Genomic DNA, 21,392 nt, shown 5'->3' on the forward strand with positions numbered 1-21,392 from the left:
GAGGACAAGTCCCAGTTCCTTACACTAACACCCCCACCACTGCAGCAGTCTCCTGGTGTATCTGGGGGCTCTGACCTCCTCATCTCTAGTGTGTTAGAGACAGCAGACGTCAGGACAGCCTCGTTCTGCAGCTCTATCACTGGGGTCGTCTGTCTTTTCTGAAATGTGTTAATGGTTGCCGGTTTATAGCCCTGAGGAGCTTACACAGAGGTTACACAGAGGAGCCCCATTTCCTCTCAACACCAGACTCACAGGAAAATTGTCTTGTGTGGTTTTGTCTCATGTGGTTTAAAGAAAAGAAACGCAACGTCTGATGTACACCATGTACACCAGGTTTGCTGTGTTTAGACATTAAAAGGGACAGGCTGTACTATAGTAAAGGTGGCATTCTTTACTCCTTCAGAAAAAGCAGAATATCAATTATTTTTAGAAAGTGGAGTCTTATTAGTCACTGAGGTGTTACAACAATAATTTAACACGTAGAGGCTGTACTGTAGTAAAGGTAAAGGATAATGTGTAGAAACTAATGTGTATACAGTATCTGACTGATAATTCACTGATAGCTAAATAATTTTGTGTTTTGAGGTTATTTTATGCTGGGTATTATTTTTTATTATATTGCGATGTGTGTGATAAGTGTTTTTTTTTTCTTTGTGGTGTGCATTTGGAGTGTATAATGTATAAATAATGCAGTTTTTTAAGCTTTCATAATGAAAATGCAAGTTTGGATAATGAAAATTAAGTATACTTAGTTAACAGGTAAATGCTAAAAATACAATAGGCACACATTAACATGTCTCCAGAGCAAAAGAAATGTATGAATGTAAAGCAAAATTGATACTACAAATGAATTGTCATATATAATGGAAACAATATATATTCCAAATATTCCTGAATGTGAAGGTTTAAAAACAAATCTAGTTAAATATTCACTGGAAATTGAGTAGGTACTGTACATGCTAATGTATATTTTAGTATAGTATGTAAATCATCTGTTTATTATAAAGGTTTTGTACTGATTGCATTTTCATTTTCAAATGGGACACTCAGAGCAGAGTGATTCATCTCTTACCACATACATACAAAGTGTTACCATGCAGTCATTACGTTTGGGACCTAAGACGCAGATAAAACAGTCAATCTGTGGAGTCTGCATTTAAAATGCATACTCAAATGCAAGTATTAAAGCCGGAAAATGAAAATTGAATATTTAATTAATATTATACAAGTGAAATATTTAATTTGCCTGTCACCATCAGTTGAGAATCAGGACCAGAATGTCTCAGGACAAAAACACAAGAACATGGTTGGTAAACATATTTTAGTTAAACATACAATAAACTTATCTTATACATTTGGAATATGCTGTGTTTTAAATGGAATTCATTCTGTGAGTCATATATTAACATAGATCTTGACATTTATAAGCTGAAAAGACTTTGTTAAGTGAAAAAAAATCTGAATGTAAAAAATCAGTATTAAAAATGATTTGTACTATATAAGGGAACAACATTACATACTGCAAACTGAAAGTGAATGAATGTTTAATCTAAAAAATATCTAGTTATATTTTAACTAGATAATGGTTCATTAATGGTATATTTAAGCACAATCTATAAAGCACTTATCTGTTTGTGAACATTTTTGTACTGTTTCTATTTTGTGTTTTCTAAGGTCTCACTTTCAAAAACAACACACTGAGTAAAGAGACACATCATTAAATCTCACTTTAAATCTCTTACCTTATATGGACAAACAGGCAGCAGCCAGTGGTATCATACAGTTTTTACATATAGGACCTGAGACACAGATACAACAGACCATGTGTCAGTGATGTAGGCTTCTGACTCCACAGTCACTGTCCACTGCAGTGACCACAGCTTCCAGAAACCCAGGAACACAAGTCCTAGAACTCTGACATCACACATCCCTGTCCAATGTACTGATCACAGCTCTCAGAGCACAGTGGTTAATGTCTGTGTTCTGAGAGCCATAGTCACTACGGTTTTTATGTCCCCTGTCCACTATAGGGACTATAGCTCCCAATACCCAGGAAGAAAAAGTCTCAGTCCTCTGTAGTCATAGTCATGCGTATTTATCTCTCTCTCTCCAGGCAGTTCTGATGTGAGGCTGGTGAATGGAGCCAGTCCCTGTGAGGGGACAGTGGAGGTGTATCATGGTGGAGAGTGGGGGACAGTACATCACTCTGGCTGGGATCTGGATGATGCTGCAGTGGTGTGCAGACAGCTGGGCTGTGGATCTGCTGTTTCAGCACCAGGAGGAGCTCACTTTGGACCAGGGTCTGGATCAGTCCTGTTGGGTGCTGTTTCCTGCAGCGGGTCAGAGTCTGCGCTGAGGGACTGTTGTAAAACTGTAGTGAAACAGTATAGCATTCCTCATGTCTATGATGCTGGAGTGAGGTGTTCAGGTAAGAGAAACAGACTCTCTCCAGTCTACAGCACTGAGGAGAATTGAAGCTCCTCCATTGATCGAGAGCCCCGTCAACACTCCTTACTGTCACTATGTCTTTCTAACTGTGTGGAGACCAGATGTAGAAACACAGACAGGAGACACTGTCTGAGAGCAACTGCAGGACAAACCCCTCCTGTCTGCTGTCTGTCAGTTTTACACTCGACCTTCCAGTTATGTATAATATACATTAATATATAAGGTAATATAACTATGTCACCAATGGATCTGAGTTGAACAAATTGAATTTTTCAGTCCCCAGTCTCCAGCACTGAGGAGAATTAAAACTCCTGCACCAATCCTTCGTCATTTGTCCATCCTCCCATTGCTGCTGCTCCTGTCCTGCTGAGAGCTGTGACATCACTCCTCCCTGTCACTGTGTGTCTTTTCTCCTTCTGGATTGTATTTCCTGCAGTGTGTAGAAAACATATTGAAAACTGTCTGAAAACCCCAACCCCACCTGTATGATTCCTGTTAGGTTTTACAATTGACCAATAAAGAGGCCAAAGGACAGTGTTTGATCATAAGGCTGTAAATCTACAAATACATTTACAGTATGTGACCGATAGATCCGTATAAACAAATTTATTCTTGGTCTTGATTTGAAAACTCCAGTTTGTCCTCCTTGTAATGTTACGGATTCGGCCAGTGAAACCGAAACCAAGTAGTGAACCCACTTGCGGGAGCCGACAGAGACAAGTCGTGATCCAAATACCGTAGCCGAAGGAGAGAGCCAAGAGTCCAGGGGAAGCCAGTGATCCAAACAGGGAGAGAGTAGCCAAAGCCAGACCGTAATCAAAAACCGTAGACGAAGGAGAGAGCCGAGAGTCCAGGGGAAGCCAGAGAACCAAACTAGGAGAAAGCAACCGAAGCCGAGCCGTAATCCAAAAGACGTAGTAAAAGGGGATAAACCAAAGTCGGAACAAGAACAGTACGAGGAGGTAGAAGGCGTAGCACAACTAAGTAGCTCGAAAGGGAAACAATACTGAGCGAGGGGGTAGGGAAAGACTAATGCTTAAATACCAGATGAGACGGAGGTGTGGTGGTGAAAGCGTACACTGATAGGTGGACTGATGAACTAAGGCTACGCCTTCTTCTGCCTCTTTCGTTGCCGAGAGGCAGGGATCGTAACATTACCCCCCTCTCTATGGGCGGCTCCCGACGCCCTAGCTGGACGATTAGGGAAACTCTGATGGAAATCCCGGATCAGGTTTGAATCCAGTATATCTCTTTCCGCTACCCACGACCGCTCCTCTGGACCGTAGCCTTCCCAATCCACTAGGTATTGCAGGGATCCACGAGACCATCGGGAATCTAAGATCTTATTTACAGTGTAGGCAGGAAGTCCATCAATTACTCGAGGTGGTGGGGGTTTTTGTTGCGGTTTAGACAGAGTGGATCTGCGAAAGGGCTTAAGGAGGGAAACATGGAATGTAGGGTGAATCCTGAGGGTAGGAGGCAAGGCCAGCCGATAAGTTACAGGGGTAACCTGGGTGAGGACACAAAAAGGACCGATGAACCTGGGAGCCAGCTTGCCAGAAGGTTGCTTTAGAGGAAGGTTGTGGGTAGATAACCAGACAAATTGTCAACCTCGAAATCTGGGTACGGTTCGACGGTGCCGATCCGCCGCGGTCTTCTGCCTAGCTGCAGTGTGAAGAAGGGCGGCTTTAGCCTTCTTCCAGAATTCCTGTAGGTTAGCGATATATTCTTGAACAGAAGGAACTTCTGTGTCCGGTGGGGAGTCCGGGAAGAGAGGGGGCTGATAACCTAAGGCACACTTGAATGGTGACATGCCGGTCGATGAAGTATACAAAGAATTATGAGCATATTCTGCCCATGGAAGCAATGATACCCAGTTATCTTGGGTAGATGAGATATATGCCCGTAAGTAGGTTAGCAGTTCTTGATTCATACGTTCAGTTTGACCATTGGCCTGCAGGTGGTAAGCTGAAGTAAGCGAAACTGAGGCTCCCAGTGATTTACAGAAGGCCTTCCAAAATCGTGAAATAAACTGGGGGCCCCTATCGGAAACAATGTCTTTAGGGATGCCATGAAGACGGAAGATATGCAGTACGAACAGGTCTGCTAGTTCCCTAGCTGAGGGCAAGGAAGGTAGGGGAATAAAATGGGCGGATTTCGAGAAACGATCTACTACAACCATGACTGTCGTGTATCCTTGGCTTGGTGGAAGGTCAGTAATGAAATCAACTGAGAGGTGGGTCCAAGGACGGTCGGGGATAGGTAAGGGTTGAAGAGGGCCTGCCGCCCTCATCCGAGAAGACTTAATTCGGGAACATATAGAGCAGGATTGGACATATTCCTTGACATCCTTAACCATGGTTGGCCACCAGAAATCTCTAGAGATGAAATCCAAGGTACGTCGGAATCCAGGGTGTCCGGCGAAGCGGGAATCATATCCCCATTGTAAGACAGAAGATCTGACTGGGGTTGAGACAAATAACTTGTCCTGAGGGCACTGAGGAGGTACAGTTTGTCCAGCCAAGGCGCATCTAACTATGACTTCTATGTCCCATCTGACAGCTGCCAGGAATCTACCAGAAGGGATGATGGGTTCAGGAAGCAGTTCAGCCTCAGGGGGGTCGTGGATCCGTGAGAGAGCATCAGCTTTGATGTTCTTAGAGCCTGGAGTGTAGGTGATAAGGAAATTAAATCTGGAGAAAAGAGGGACCATCTGGCCTGGCGAGGACATAGACGTTTGGCCGATTGTAAATACTCCAAGTTTTTGTGATCTGTGTATATCAAGAATGGATGATGAGCTCCCTCCAGCCAGTGCCTCCATTCCTCCAATGCTAACTTAATAGCCAGAAGCTCACGGTAACCAACATCATAGTTCATCTGTGCAGGAGATAACTTCTTAGAAAAGAAGGCGCAGGGGTGAAGAATCTGTTTTTCTCCATGACGTTGAGAGAGAACTGCGCCCACACCATGGCCAGAAGCATCCACCTCAACAACAAAAGGAAAAGTAGGATCAGGGTGTTTCAGGATGAGGGCAGTAGTGAAAAGGTGTTTCAGGTGCTGAAATGCCTCTTCTGCTTGAGGGGTCCATTTACCTTGTCTGGGTCCTTTGCGAGTTAAACAGGTTATGGGAGCAACCACCGAGCTAAAGTTTCAAATAAACCTCCTATAGAAGTTGGCAAAACCAAGAAACCGTTGTATGTGTTTAAGGTTCCTGGGTGTGGGCCAATCAGTAATTGCGGAGACTTTACTTGAGTCCATTTCCACCCCTTCTGGAGAGATGATGTAACCTAAAAAGTGAATCCTAGAAGCATTAAAAGTGCACTTCTCCAGTTTGACATAAAGTTTATTCTTTATGAGCCGGGAGAGTACTTCTCTGACATGGAGAACATGATCCTGGGTATTAGAGAAGGTATTAGAGACAATTAGAATGTCATCAAGGTATACCAAGACAAACCTTTGTAGCAGATCACAAAAAATATCATTAATAAAGGTTTGAAACACTGCTGGGGCATTTACCAAACCAAAAGGCATGACCAAATATTCATAATGTCCATGGGTTGTCATGAATGCCGTCTTCCACTCGTCCCCTTCCCAAATACGGATTAAATTATAAGCCCCTCGTAGATCCAGTTTGATGAAGATCTTGGCCCCATGCACGGACTCAAGCGCTGCCGGAATTAGGGGCAAAGGGTACCGGTTCTTAATAGTGATCTCATTAAGGCCACTATAATCAATACAGGGACGGAGCCCACCATCCTTCTTTTCCACAAAAAAAAACTAGCACAAGCAGGAGAAGTGGATGGGCGTATAATTCCAGCCTTCAGAGAATCTTGTATATATATTTTCAGGGCCTCGGATTCCATATTGGAGAGTGGAATATACGACCTTTAGGAGGAATAGTTCCTGGCAAAAGGTCGATGGCACAGTCATAATGTCGGTGGGGTGGGAGAGCCAAGGCCTCTTGCTCATTGAAGGCTTCCTGTAGATCAGAATATTGGGGGGGGGGGGTATCGTAGGAACACCAGAGGGGGGCGTTTCCATGAATGCAACTCTTACAACCTTGCAGACGACAGCAACTACCAATACATTGGGGTCCCCAAGTTAAAATTTCTCTACGGGCCCATGAAATGTTAGGGTCATTCTGTTGGAGCCAAGGAAAGCCTAGTACAAGGGGATGTGATGGGGTCTCGAGGAGATAAAACCAGATATCTTCCACATGTGTGGCGCCAATTTGCAATCTTATTAATTCAGTTTGCCATCTTATAAGTCCTGGAGACACTGGGGAACCATCAATAGATTGTCCATGAAGAGGAGTCGTCACCTGGGTCAGGGGTAATTTCCAAGCTTGAGCTAAGGAGGCGTCGATGAAGTTCCCTGCTGCCCCCGAGTCAATAAAAGCAAGAAGTGGCGTCTGTTTATTACCCCAAAACAGTGTAGACATAATAGAAAATCCTGAGGAAAACTTAGAGGATTGAGTTAACTCACTCACCACAGGATCTTGAGTAGTAGGGAGGCGCCTCAAAGACGAATGTAAAGCAGGGCAGTCAGCTTTAAAATGTCCTAATTTTCCACAGAACATACAGCGGCCCTCTCATCTGCGTCTCTCTCTTTCTTCTGGAGTTAACTGGGTGCGGGCAATTTCCATAGATTATTCCGAGTCTAGAGTGTTGGTAGGTGGTGGCCGAGGAACCTCTAGTATCTGTGTCTGAGATCTTTCTCTATTCCTCTGACAAATTCTAAACTCTAATTCCAACACCTGGGAAATTACTTCCTCCAAAGTTCTGCCCAACTGTTGTATAGTTACCAGGTGATCCTTTATTTCTTTAGTAAAAGTGGAGAAACCAAAGTCGGAACCAGAACAGTACGAAGAGGTAGAAGGCGTAGCGCAACTAAGTAGCTCGAAAGGAAAACCAATACTGAGCGAGGAGGTAGGGAAAGACTAGTGCTTAAATACAAAATGAGACGGAGGTGTGGTGGTGAAAGCGTACACTGATAGGTAGACTAATGAACTAAGACTACGCCTTCTTCTACCTCTTTCGTTGCCGGGAGGCAGGGATCGTAACACATGGTTCTAGTGTAATACTGCTACTACAGCTACTACTACTGCTGCCACTGACACAACTGCAACTAATAAAATTTTACAGCTACTCCTACTGCTACTACTAATGTTACTAAAGCTACTAGTAGTACTGTTACTGCTACTAATACTGCTGCCACTGACACAACTGCTAATACCACTACTACCATTACTACTACGACCATGACTTCAGATTCTAATACTAATTCTGATACTAATACTCCTGCTACTATTACTGCTGTCATTACTACTAATAGTGATAAAAACAGAGCACTCACAGCTCTGTAGACATTGGTCTGGACTCTAGAAAGTGATTCCATTTGCAAGCAGCTCTGGACCTCAACACCTGTTGATGGGTCACTTCTATCAGACACAACATTGGAGCCCAAGCCCACCTACAAACACATTCACACACACTGACACTACACATACTGACTAACACCATACACATTTATACACACAATCAGACACATACATGCACAAATACAAACTAGCACACATTCACAGACACACACATACTGTAGACACTACACTCAGAGATACACACCCACACACTGATACGCACACATTTACAGAATCACACATAGACAGTACACATACTCACAGACACAAACTCACACACTGATGGACATCACATACACTCTTACCTACAGTTACACTATAACAAACACTAACAAAAATACCACTAATATTACAACAGTAACACTATCACTATGACTAACACTATCATTATTACTAACTATAACACAAAGTTACTACTACACTACTAATACTAATAATAACAGTAATAATTCAGGTGGGTAGCTGCGTCAGCATGCGTAGGCTGCAAAGGAACAAGTAATAGGTTTTATTCCATGCTGAAAAAAAGAAGAAAGAGAGAAAGAGAGAGTGTGACACCTGAAGAAGGCTCCACGGCCGAAACGTTGTGTTCTCTTTCTTCTTTTTTTCAGCATGGAATAAAACCTATTACTTGTTCCATAACAGTAATAATATCACTAAAACTAACATGACTACTAGTGTAAATAGTCTAACAGTATATCCATAATAAGCACTAATATTAACATGAATACTAGCATTAACATTAAAACTACCAGTTGTACTCTCACTAATATTAACATGAATACACTAGTATTAGTATTAGTAGCTGTCCGTGACGTCACACCGCTGTTTGTGACGAAGGCGAGACACCTAGCCGGGCACAGTGACTCGGCGCGTGTCGCCGTGGTTACCATACTTATGATTTGTAAACAAATGGAAAATGCATTTTAACTGTTACTTAAACAAATTTATCAACTTGGAATATAATTATCTAGCTCTAGGATTAAATTCCTAAATAATAATTTGAATAACCATTCTTTAATTTCGGATTGAACATTATTAACACTAAACGCACTATGGTACTGTAATTGATCGATACAGGCGGTATTGACCGTTTTCTAGATATTTTAAACAGGGTCAAGAAATGGAAACGAATCAGTACTCACCAGTCGATGAAGTTAATCGTTTATTCTATGGTTCTTCAGTTGAATTAATAGGTTGTCAATAGATAAGTGATCAATAACTCTCCGCATTGCGCTCCGCGCACCTCCCACGGTCTCGCTCGCTGATCCCAGCGCTCTGGCTGGTGTCTCTGACGTCACAGTGCTCTTTCTGACATAAACAGATGCAGCCATTCAAAACAAGTGGGCGGTACCGCATTATTTTGCGGTGGGCTTTACGCAGTCCACCGCGAGTTACCGTAAATTCTCCTATAATACCGCAAAAAAATAATAGTATCAGGAATTTCCGCAAGGTGGAGCTAATGAAGCTCAACCTCTCATGTTTGAGCTGTCGCCATCAAAGTCTTTAATGAAGATATTACTAATAGTATTAATAATGAATGACCTTGGACAAGCTGTAAACTCAAAGTATTGCCCTGGTCCACATTCTTTTTTTCATTGACCGTTTTTGTAAAAGTAACACCACAGCATTTTGCAATCACACATTTGTTTCCAATCATGCAAAGTACAGTAATTTTTGAGAATCGATTCACCATGCCTTTCACATGCTCATAAACGAGATTGATTTAGGAACATAACATATTACTGTATACAGTATGTATATGTATATTTAATGTCTTAACTGTGCCCGTTTAAGTATTGAATATTTATATGGAATTTTACCACTGAAGGGAAATCTTAGTACCTGAGCATAAAAAGAATAGGAGCATACTGTAACGCGTGTGAAGGCCATAAACGATATTAATTTTGGAACTTAAACATACAGTATATGGCTGGTCTCGGTACTTTAAAGAAAACATACACACCAGTATTCCATTTCTCCCTAAACATTTTAAGCATCGAAGTCTTTAACTAACGTGATACCGGAGTCAACAAGCATACTTTTAGAATTTGATTAAAAGGGAATATAATATGGAATCGCATATCTAAAGAAATTAAGAACGATATAATTATATTCATGTACCGCAACACAAGAATAGTACACGCTGTACATTGTCTGTTGATAATGTTTGTGTAGTGCTTTTTCAGCACTCTGGCTGTGACCTTGCTGGTGGTGCTGTGGGTTAGGTTCCTGACTTCCCTGTTGCAATGTCTGTGATCAAATCCCACTAAAGCCATGACTATTTCTCTTTAACAAACATTTCTTTGAAAAAATGAAACGTTTCCCTTGGTCAGAGATTAAATAAAACCTCACTCGCACCAAACAAATTTATATTTCTAAATATAAATATTTCAAAATATCACAACATGATCGAATTTAAGTCATTTTAATAACAATGAATAGTCACCTAGTGGTAGTGGTAAAATTCCATATAAATATTCAATGCTAAAATGGGCACAGTAAAGACATTTACTGTAAATCTTTCTACGACCGACCAACGGACCACGAGTGCCCCTGTCGGTCAACCAATCACGTACCGCGGTGTTTTGCGTCAATTACCTCCGGTACTTTGAATGGCTGCATCTGTATAACATCTCCAAAAAAAAAACACACCGGGCTTTGAGAGGCGATTCATAACAGCTGGAGAAGGTGTAATATTTGTGTGCGTCAGCAGTGAAACTGCATGTTGATTGATGGAGGGCTGAGCGGGGAATAACGGTTGCTCAGGGTCACAGGGTCACAGGTCATAGTGAATTTAGGAGCTAACTGGATCGGAGTTACAGGATAAATAATAAAGAGTTTGTTCGAGTGTCACATCTTCGTCCTGGGTTCTTAATTTTTACACTATACGTGTAGGAGAAACAAGACAGTGTGTGTGTGTGCCCAGGTAATTCTGGGAGACAGATCGAATCTGGGCTAAAAGAGAGGGGGCTTAGCCCTCTTACATTTGCTTGTTCAAAGTTGTACAACCCATTTGTATCTGCTAGGCCCTGGTGAATTGCTGCGAAATGCTGAAATAACCTCTCGGCTCCTTGGTTGTCATTTCGTCAAACGTGCGTTTGGTACAAGAGTGCATGAAGGCACCGGAAATACATTGGGAACAAATGACCGTTGGCTCAAGACCTCTGTGAAGTAAGGGAGCGTGCAAAAAGAGGTTGTTTCCACATGGTCTCGAACCGGGGACCTTTCACATGTGAAGCAAACATGATAACCGCTACACTACGGAAACCTGTAGGAATTGCTGCTGGTGTCTCGCTTGCGTTTCGGGCTGAGAAAGGGAAGCATCACTTTGGCCAGGGGGCGCTGGAGAGAGGAACAAAGGGCGCGATGAAACAAAATGCCAAAACCCGGGATCAAACCAGGGACCTTTAGATCTTCAGTCTAACGCTCTCCCAAATGAGCTATTTCGGCGGTGCGCAGAGCCCACGGCCACCTGCTCCAGCCTTCCTGTGTTGCGGCATGAGCGCACCAAGAGTAGCGGGAGAGTGTTGCAGGAACGTCACTCAGAAGGAAAGCCACCCAGCTGCGCCCTCTGAGCTCTGTCCAGCGCATCTTCCTCGCATGGACTCCTGCCTGCGACGGGCAGGAAACAATTAGCAAGAACAGAACGACACCCCATGGGTGTCTCATGACCGCACCTTAGGTTGTGACACGTGCAGGTGTGAGGGGTTGCCGGGCTACTTTGGAGCAGAGCTTGGGCGGAGGGGGGGCGGGAAAGCAGACAAAGAGGTGACACCTCAAGGTCTGCACGATCACAGCTCTCCGCCGCCCCAGGCTTCCGCTCGATAAGCTACTGGACACACCCGCCCCTCCTCACACAGACCGTGGAAAAGCCCCCGAGTGGGAGGGCTCTCTCTTCCTCCCAGGAGCTCTTGGACACGACGCACAGACAGAGCGCGGGGAGCCGCCGCCTGCAAACACGGCTCCAGGCAGGACTCCACTCCACAGGAGCCGCAGAGCAGAGGAGATGGGGGCAGCTTAGATCCAGTGCAGAGACCTGATCTGTCGTTGCTGTGTACGCTGTCCTTTCTGTTCTCGGGGTAGGACATCAGGAAGCACATTGAAGCGCTGCGACATGCACTGTACAGATCCCGCCACTACTGGGCCCGATTTCCCCGGATCGAAACCGGGCGGAAACAGGCCCGTTTCGTTTGTTGCCACGCACACTGTTTGGGGATTCGCCTAGCGCTGTGATCGAACAGACCCACTCACCTCTTAGTGTGGCGGGATCTGCACAGTGGATGTCGCAGCGCATCCTGCTTTCACTTCAATGCATGTCCTGATGTACCCTGGTCTCCCGCGTGACAGGTGGGGATATTTGCCACTATACTAACGAGGAAGACATCGCTCTCTGCTTAGTGTGTAAAACACTTACTTGCAGCATTGTGGGTGCTGTGGTTTAAATGCTATTGGTTTGTGAACAGAATACCCCTATCCAAGTACATTGTGCCACATTAAATAAACACACGAGAAAAAGAGATTCAGAACGCAAAGCTGTGTCAGTGTTCTGTGTAAAAAATCGGTTTGAACATCATGGGAGCTGTTTTTAATAAGCTGCTGAGTAAAGAATATTTTAATCTTCCTGCTGGCAGTAGTATTGTGAATATAGTTGACTCTTACCCGAATGAAAACAGAACGTAAAGGAAGGGTTTCAGAATTCAGACAAAGCTTTATTCCCGTGCTTACAGTCTGAGTAATTGGAGACTGCGCTATTCTGTTGCCTATGGTCATATACGGGTTTTTCGCATGAAGCCATATTGAACAGTATTTCTCGCGTTGTGAACTTGTGCACACAGCGGTCCCCCGGGTTCCAGTTAGTGCGTAATTACGCATCGATGAAAAACCGGAGGTTTAAAAAAAGATAATTAGCTCACTGATACTTTGATGTAGAGGCTGTGGAAATATCCACATGTCGTGGTCTTTTAAATGCATTTGGTTTGAAGGCGTTCTGTGCTTCCCTTGCGAAGATATGGACAAAATAATATTCGTGCTTGGTCAAACAAATGTCATATAAACGAAAAAGTAAAGGCTGAGAAAGCATTCACAATGTATTTTATACACAAAGCAAGTATTCTCGCGATTCTAAGAGGTTTCGTGTAAACGCTACAGGCGTGCCAAAATCGTTTCCGAACTTCAAGCTAACTTTTCCCCGGTCTGGTACCATAGGTCACGTAGCTTAAAATCCCAGTCATGTTTTTTTTCCTATCTTGTGGTACATAACGTACCATTTCGGACTATCACAAAGGGCTTGATTTCGTTAAATGCATGTATTAATTTCCTTTCTGGAAAACTTGTATTTCAAGAAATTCACACAGCTTGCGAGAAATGAAATTCAATTCTTGATTATCAGTGCAGAAGAAATATTGCCAGCTGGCAAAAAAATATATTTTTTTAACCGGAAAGTTGTAAGGTGAGACAGGGACCCACCATTCCGTCTGTGTGGCTCGTTTGGTTGTTAACTGAAAGGTTGGTGGTTCGAGTCCACCCAGCGACGGGTTTCTTTTGCGATGTAAATATTGTCTTCGCAAAGGTCGATTGGATTTCTAAGCGAAACCTTAACCATTTTAATATTTGCAGGAAATGCGAGTGCTTAACACGTGTCTGAATCACCGGGAAATGTCCGATTACTGTATGCCCAACATCGCAACTCCCCAGGAAACCAAATTCACCCAAGAAAAAGTCGAGTCGTCATTTATACCCCCGTTGCATCCTCTGCTGAAATATTTTAAAAATACAATGCAGATTTGTTTAAGAACTTGCAAGCTTTGTTACATTAGCACCGTGCATTTGGACTTCGATATTTTGACACATTTACCTTAATTTTAAACATAAATACTGTACAATCTATTGTAATTTTGTTGTACTATTAAAATATGTTAGCTGAGGATGCAAAGGGGTGAAAGGGGAAGGTCAGAGGTGTAGTAACACCAAGGTTAGGATTGGTGGAGGTGATAAGGATGTTGATGTTTTTTCTCTGTAGAGAATTTTGAGTTTTTTATCCTTCTCTGAAGTGAGAAACTGGAAGAGTTGGGAGTTGAGGGATCTGATGAGGTTAGTTATGAAAGGAAGTTGATGTGGAGCTGTTAGCCGTAAAAACTCCTTAATGTCTTTGATGTTGTCATCAGCGATAAACTGCATTCAGCAAAGATAAAAAGAAAATTATCTTTGCTTACTGCCCTGTCTTTCTCACACCTGAAGAAGGCTCCACAGCCGAAACATTGTGATTCTTTTCTTCTCTTTTCAGCAGGAATAGTCCTTTACTTGTTCCTTTGCAGCCTACGCATGCTGACGCAGCTACCCACCCGATAGCTAACATTCCTATAATCACAACTATGAATGTCCACTTTGGGTATTTTTTCCATGATTATTTATTATTATTATTTATTCTGTCATTGAAGCATATTTTATGTCATACTGAAGTGTCCTAATCACTGAAAAAATATTTTTTTAATTTAGAAAGTAAGAAAATGATAAATCACTAGGAATTGCATTTAGCCTGTTCTGTTCTAGATTTTCTATATACTTTAACATGCCATGTTCACAATGTCACAACTCATAAATGAAACAGTGAAGTGTTGTAATTACAAATGTACATAGTGTCGGGACATTGAGATGTTTTGGTAATGAGGAAGGAGGGACATGCAATGTTCACAGGGTCAAATTTATAAAACGCTACAGTAAAATTTCTTGTATTTCGGGATTATGAGAGCCTGTTACATTGTGTCTCACACCTCAGTGTCAGAATTTTGAGACATTTTTATAACCAGAGGTAGGTTCATAGCAATAAGCAGAAAGTGCGATCATCCTTTGCTCATCCTCGGTTAACCATATATTCTCATATGCCATGTTCTGAATGTCCCATTTAAAACTGCTATATTAAAATTAAGACTTTTTTATGATCAGAAGGCAAGGTTGTGGTAAATATGCATAAAGTGCAAGTGAACTTATGTTTTGCCTTTGTCTTGTTATTGTGAGTTTTGAAAATTGGTTTTCGATTTTCTGAAATGCGTTTCACACAAAAATGCAATTTGGATAGTCACTACTTATATATTCCCCTTAACTGAGGATATGTACAGTAATCCATCCCGATTAGTACTTTTAAAAATTACTGTAGAGAGAGCCATCAGAAAGGGAATGAAAACTTGCATTAAACAAAATCAAGCTGCATGTAATCATCCATAGTGATACATTTTGTAAGACAAGACAGGAAGAAAGACACTGGTGGGATTTGAACGCAGAATCTCCTGTTTAATAGGAAAACACTTTAACCAAATCAGCCAAGATGCTGTCAGAGTATTAACATCATGTCTGCGTCAGTGATTACAGCTGACTATCGCTGGAGGACAGTTCACTGTGAACAAGTCAGCCTGCATAATGAGGGGGAAGAGACTGACCTCTGTGATGCACTATAGAGTTACATTAACCTTCTATCCAACTGTTCTATGCTGCATTCTACCCTAGTGGTAAATATTGGTTTCCGTGCGTGTAATATTCCTTTTTTTGTCAAATTTTATCAAGCACAAATTTTGCTGTTGAAAATAAGCCTTGTGGTTTTCAATGTTGTGATCCTTTTACCCCAGTGTCACCAAAATTGATACATTGTGCTTTGGCAATTCTTCAGGCTATATTGTTTAGAGGAGCTCAGCTGAATTAGTTTATATTAAGTATTTCTTTTCCCTTTAATCCTTTAAAACATATTACATTTTCAAAACATTGTATCTTTCTTCCTACTATTTGTAGCGGCAATGCTTATTAATAAGACAGAATTAAGTGTTGCTGTGCTTTCCCAAATGAGGCCCCATCTCTCTCTTCAAGCTATTCAGGCAGGCTGATTTAAAGATGTTTTCTTTTGATAGGGGACAGCTCCCAAATGGGGATGCATTTAGCTAAGCCTAGCTATCATGATCAGTGGGCATCCATTGGCGCCTATCTGTCTAGGGAGTGCCAGATGGACATCTGGACTGCATTCCTAAGTGTCAGGAGTAAGTGACTCATATCTCACCTTGATCAACCAATCAGGGACTGGTAGGGCCGAGTAACCCACGTGGCTCTCTGATGCCCATGAAACTTTCATCCAATGAACGAGCTGAAGTTCCTCCAGGTAAAAACAGGCAACACAGAGCTCCAAGACTATTCTAAAGGGAATTCAAAGGAGAATTCCAGGAGTGTGAGACAATTCCAGGGCGGGACGGCCCAGGAGCAGAAAGGCTGCCAAGGGCAGGACATTCTCGCAGCGCGCCTCCTGACCATCCTGAGACTCAGCCCGGACAACCACGGAACGGCCAGTGTGTCCGAGTGCCAGAACTTTCCTTTGTTCTAAGAGTCTAGAGCAGAGGTTGCCAGAGAGTAACCAGAGGATCCACCCGAGCAGGCCTCGTGAACAGGTCGGAACTGTGGACAGCTGAATCACTATTCAGAACTAGCTCTTCATCAGGAACGAACCGGTCCACTTCCTGACTTGCTGGGACTCACAGTCATCTTTTCTCCTGTGTGCAAACTTTGCTAGTTAAAGCCAACACTAACTAGCTGGTCAGTGAGCATCAGCAGCGCACCGTCACAAGCCGCACAGCACAGCCTGGCACCGAGCCAGAGAGCGCGGATTGGACAGCAACAGCCTGCAACTGTTTCTTTGTGCCCGCAGGAGATCTGAATCCCCAGAGACTGGATGAGTATTCAACTTCAATGCATTACAGCTCGAGAATTCAATTGTTATCCCAAACAGTTGATATCAATTTAATTCCTAAGAGTTATGTACTTGTTTTGAGTATCTAATGTAGAAGTTGTAACCAAGTTCAATTACGAAATGGTCTAAATGAATGATATACTGAACGTATGTCCTCTTGATATATGTAACTCTTGGTAACTGACTGAATATATACCCTTTGTATTCTGATAACCCTCTCAATAAGATCTGTTAGGTTTATATGCATATTCCATATATTAAGAAATGTATCCTCGTGTATTAGTACCTGTGTGTGTGCATTGTTTGAGTTATATCGCATGGTTGGATTCTAAAGCCATTAAAAGAATCATTTTGTGATTTACTGCTACAATTAATAATTGTCCCAGTAAATGCCCAAACCCTACAGAACTGGTGCCTTCAGAGAGCACACTACATAGTGATGACATCTTTCTGTATGATCAGGACAGGAGCTGCAGGTCCACTGTGTTGTGGCTGCAGTACAATTTTAGCTTATTATTATAATACTTTTTAACAGCGACAGATTCTTAAGATCACAAGGTGTTTACGATATTATTTCAGTATTAAGCTGTTACTACATTCGGAACTGTCCCATAGGATTCAGTGTTCCATTAGTTTGGCACTAAACTGCTTAGTCTATTGCAGGAATTGTACTTAGTCCTGTCCTGTAGTGTCATCTAGAGAGCAGCAGCTGTTTCCTTGGGCTCATTGCAATTGGGAACATTGTGATTATTGAGCAGGGGACTAAAGTCAGCAGACGAGCGCGTTGCAAATCGGTAGTAATCTGGCGTACAGAGCTGCATGCTAATCTCTGGATCATCTCCAGTTAATGCGATGCTGTTCTTACCTTGCAATTGACCCAATCTGACTACTGGCATCAACCCTGTTATTACAAAGAAACTTCTTGTGTACCTACCGTGATACATAAGTTTGGTGGAGAGGTTTCGCAGCCCATATTCAGTCAAAGATGTGTGTGCAGATCACTGTGATATATAAGCATCAACAAACTGACAAATACAATATTAAATGTTTAACTGATAAAGCCCAAATGAACCAAACCTGTATAAATTAGTGGTGGAAAGGAGTCTTTATATATAGCAAAAGGTCTCTGATCCTTTGGTAAGAACGATGGGTATATAACCCATTGTCCTCAATATTAGAAATGAATCCTTGAGCATTGCCGTTGTACCAACGATCCTCAAAAGTGGTGCCATTACCACTGTTCCATAAAATCCTAACATTACCTGTCTTGCATAAATTGTAGAACATGCCATCACATTTCAGTTGCTTCTCAGTAGCAGTTTGATCTATTATCACCCTACTCCCCACATCATAACCTTCGCTCTTCTAATTCTAGTCTCCTAACTGTCCCCCAAGCCTGTCTACACTGTATGGGTGACAGGGCCTTCTGCTGTTATGCCCCCAAGCTCTGGAACTCTCTCCCCAAGGATACCAGAGTCACCTTCCCTAAACTCCTTCAAATTCAGACTCAACACCTTCTTCTGTAGAAGAGCCTTTACTGAACTGGTTCTATTCTTTACCCCTCTGCTTCTACTTTTCTCCTCAATCTATTGGAATTGTTTTATCCTGTGTATTCTAATTGTAATTTTGTCAAGTGCTTTGAGAAGCCACCTTCGGAACCATTATATAAAATAGTTTATTCTAAATCCTTGAAACTTAAATAGGGCACTGCAGTAGGGCTAAAAATTGACAGCCTTAGTGGGCCATCATGATTTGTGCAAATTATAGGTAGTCACAAAGGAAGACTAGGATTCACTTGAAATCCATGACACGGGACACTGAAACAGTGGAGAGGCTTTGTGTAGTAAGCATTCAGTCTCAATCTACACCATCTGTGCTGCTGGTAGAGGTAGTTGTGAACACCTGTCTTCCGGATCAAGTACTGGGATCTCCAGTCTCAATCCTAATACTTATGACTGTCCACTACCACTGCTGTGAAACCAACACCCATAACATAAGACCTCCGAGATTCTAACTGTACCATTATTCACTGATGTTCACACACCAGTATTGTTCCTCTGCTAAGGAAGGGAAGCCCTACTTTACACCAAGCCCCTGTTGACAATTCCTTCCTTGTGTTTATTTTAGTCAGTTTGTGCAGCCCAGAATAGGACACCAGATCTCACTCTTACTGGGCACTACAGTAGCAACTCACTCCATAAGCACTACCCCTCTCAGAAACGGGAGGATTTTCAGTATATTGAACACCTCTGTCTCTCCCCCAGTAAAAAAGTCACAATGACCTGTCCAAGGAATAGTGCGGCCATCTTCCCCCAGTACAATGCTTTATAACTCCAGCCATTTTCAGTCCTCATTGGCAGCAATACAGGAAGCATTCTTGAAAGTAGAACCCCCACAAATACAGTACTTTAATTTATTAATGGGTCTCACTTCCCTTGAATTCCTCCACCCCATTCAAACCTGTAAACCATAAAGAAACAAGGGCAGGCAGAAGGGTCTTTCACAGCTTTATTGAAATGTTGCCATTACAAGGCGACTGGAGGCAGGAGAGTCTCAAGGGCCAGGCTGGAGCCTTCATTCAGGCACCTGGGGAGGAAGAAGGAGAACAATCCAGCTGAACTGCAGGACACCCACCCCTACAGGAGCTCCTCCTGCCAGACCCTACCTGTCCACTGGCCAACATCTCCAAAGTCCTCTGCTCCCTCCACATCCTCACTGGTGCTCTCAGCATTTTCACTGGAGATCTGAGGGTCTCCCTCCTCATCCTCAGTCCAGTCAGCTCCCACATCCAGAGGAGCTTCTACTGGTGCCACAGCCACCCGACTGCTGGTCACCAGGCTCCTGGTACCTGTGGACAAGTAACACCCAGGAGTGAGGGATCTGCTATACCCAGAGACCCAGTCTACTCATCTACACAGTCCCTTTGTCCAGCACGGGATCATTCCTCAGTTGTCCAAGCATGGTTGTCTCTTGGGCAGAGATGCATCCACAAGGGATAGAGAACCAGACCCACCTTCATTCCGGCTGCCAGCACACCTGGACTCACAGCAGGCACAGACCTCATGGTCACCATACAGCTCCTCCCACCTGGAGGAGAGGAGGACAGGTGAGGCCTCCACCTGGCATGTCCCAGAGCACCCTCAGCAGGTTCCTTGCAGAAGTACCTCTTAGCCTCCCTGTTGTAGGTGCAGGACTTGGTCCCTGGTGTTGCTTTAGCAGGAGCCACAGCCATGACAGTGCATGTACAGCTCAGTCACTTCATGCTGCAAGAGGGAAGGTCACAGCATTAAGGGATCAAGGCCAATAGAGGGACAGAGAAGGACCTTCTGCCATCAGTGAAGGCAAGCTGGCAGCTCTAGGCACTACAGCTGCCACAGTCTGGTTCACATCTAGATCATGGATGGAAAAGCAGACAATGGATCAGTAGAGCAAGAAGGCTGAGCAGCCTTTGAGAGCAGTACCTTCCTGGACAGCTTCTTCTGGAAGAGGAAGGCATCAATTGTGAAGCAGAGCACATCCTTCTGCTTGGAGGGGACAAACCTGGACAGGCAGCCATCTGCCTTGCTGTCCACCATGCACCTGGGGACAAGGACAAGGATGAACCCCTGCAGGCTCTCGGGGTTCCTGCCCACCTCTCCTTCCAGAAGGGGCCGTACCCCAAGTTATCGATCACAGGGAAACGGGGCTGCGAGTGCTGGTCCGGTTTCTCGGTTACGTAACACGAGTGGATGTACAGCCTCTGCTCCGCTGTGGCAAAGTAGGCAGTGGCCTGGAAGTACATGGGCTGACCCAGGAAGTACTCATCCTTAGGAGAGAGCCGGACCCAGTGGGCTGGAGAGAGAGAGGCAGCATTACACCTGCACACAGCACCCCCTGCTGGCAGGAGGAGCCACTCGCTCAAGGAGCTTACAGTTGGTGGTGAGCAGGACAAAGCTGTGCTTGTTCTTCAGGTCCTTGAAGAAGGTCCTTCTCCTGGCCCACGTGGGGACATAGCCAACCTTGTAGGAGTAGTGGAACCTGCAGGACAGAGGAGATGAGGGGCTTCTGGACACTTTCCCAGCAGCTTCTCAGCAGCAGCAGAGCCCTGCCTACCTGTTGTAGGAGCACTTGACCGGCACAGAGAAGGGAATGAAGTGATGCACAGGCGCACTGGAGGAGGGCGGGGCATAGCGGAGAGTGTTGGAGTACACCAGGCGGCCCTGGACAACCTGCAAGGTCACAGAGGAAGGGGTATTCCCAGGAAAGGCACTAGCCCTACAGTTCACATCGATACATTGCCTGTAAATGAAGACCCGCTTACCGATCACTCGGTACTGCACTCGTGAAGCCCGTAGATGAAGTAGAAGTAATGGCGTGTGGTTCGGCTGACGCTGCAGTTGCCCAAGGTCACCTCCGATGGCCGACAGCTGAAGCCGAACAGGAGCCGACTGACCCTTATGTACATCCTGCTGGAGTCGCACCACACAGCCACTGCTCGGGTGCCCCCGATGGCCGGGCGAGCCGGCTGCCGCCCGCCGCCCTCGCTGGGGAGGAAACAGGACGCTCTTGATGTAGGCGGGTAAGGGGCGGCTGCCGACTTCATCTTCTCCTTGTCGAAGTAGGGCGAGTACGCGTCTCTGGACACGGGAAGGCGGCGAAAGTCGGGAGCCAAGGACTGCGAGTCGTTCTCGCTTGCAGACAGGTCTTCGGAGGGCGCATCTGCCAGGTTCAAGTCCTCCAACTGGGCTGCATCTTCAGGAGCCGGGAGGTCGGCCTGGAGCGCCAATTCCCGAGAGTCCCAGCCAGCCGGCCCGGCGGAGACCA

At 44.1% G+C, this 21,392-nt stretch overlaps 2 protein-coding genes across 2 annotated transcripts in view; one reads left to right on the plus strand and one right to left on the minus strand.

The window, feature by feature from the left end:
• The first annotated feature begins 1,303 nt into the window (after positions 1-1,303).
• Positions 1,304-21,392, plus strand: part of LOC148670204 (antigen WC1.1-like) — a 217,141-nt gene continuing 197,052 nt past the window's right edge. Inside the window, exons 1-2 of the mRNA XM_088631014.1 lie at positions 1,304-1,310; positions 2,114-2,428. Of these exons, the coding sequence (XP_088487140.1) occupies positions 1,304-1,310; positions 2,114-2,428 (322 nt within the window). The remainder of the gene's footprint in view (positions 1,311-2,113; positions 2,429-21,392) is intronic.
• Positions 19,601-20,414, minus strand: LOC148670205 (zona pellucida sperm-binding protein 3-like). Its single transcript, XM_088632685.1, has 4 exons — positions 20,246-20,414; positions 20,051-20,168; positions 19,754-19,852; positions 19,601-19,676 (listed from the first exon to the last, which is right to left on the minus strand). The coding sequence occupies exons 1-3, from the start codon at positions 20,368-20,370 to the stop codon at positions 19,802-19,804; spliced, it is 294 nt and encodes a 97-aa protein (XP_088488811.1). The 5' UTR covers positions 20,371-20,414; the 3' UTR covers positions 19,601-19,676; positions 19,754-19,801.

This window comes from Lepisosteus platostomus, chromosome 5 (assembly GCF_059453375.1).
Source record: "Lepisosteus platostomus isolate fLepPlt1 chromosome 5, fLepPlt1.hap1, whole genome shotgun sequence".
Classification (NCBI taxonomy): Eukaryota; Metazoa; Chordata; class Actinopteri; order Semionotiformes; family Lepisosteidae; genus Lepisosteus; species Lepisosteus platostomus.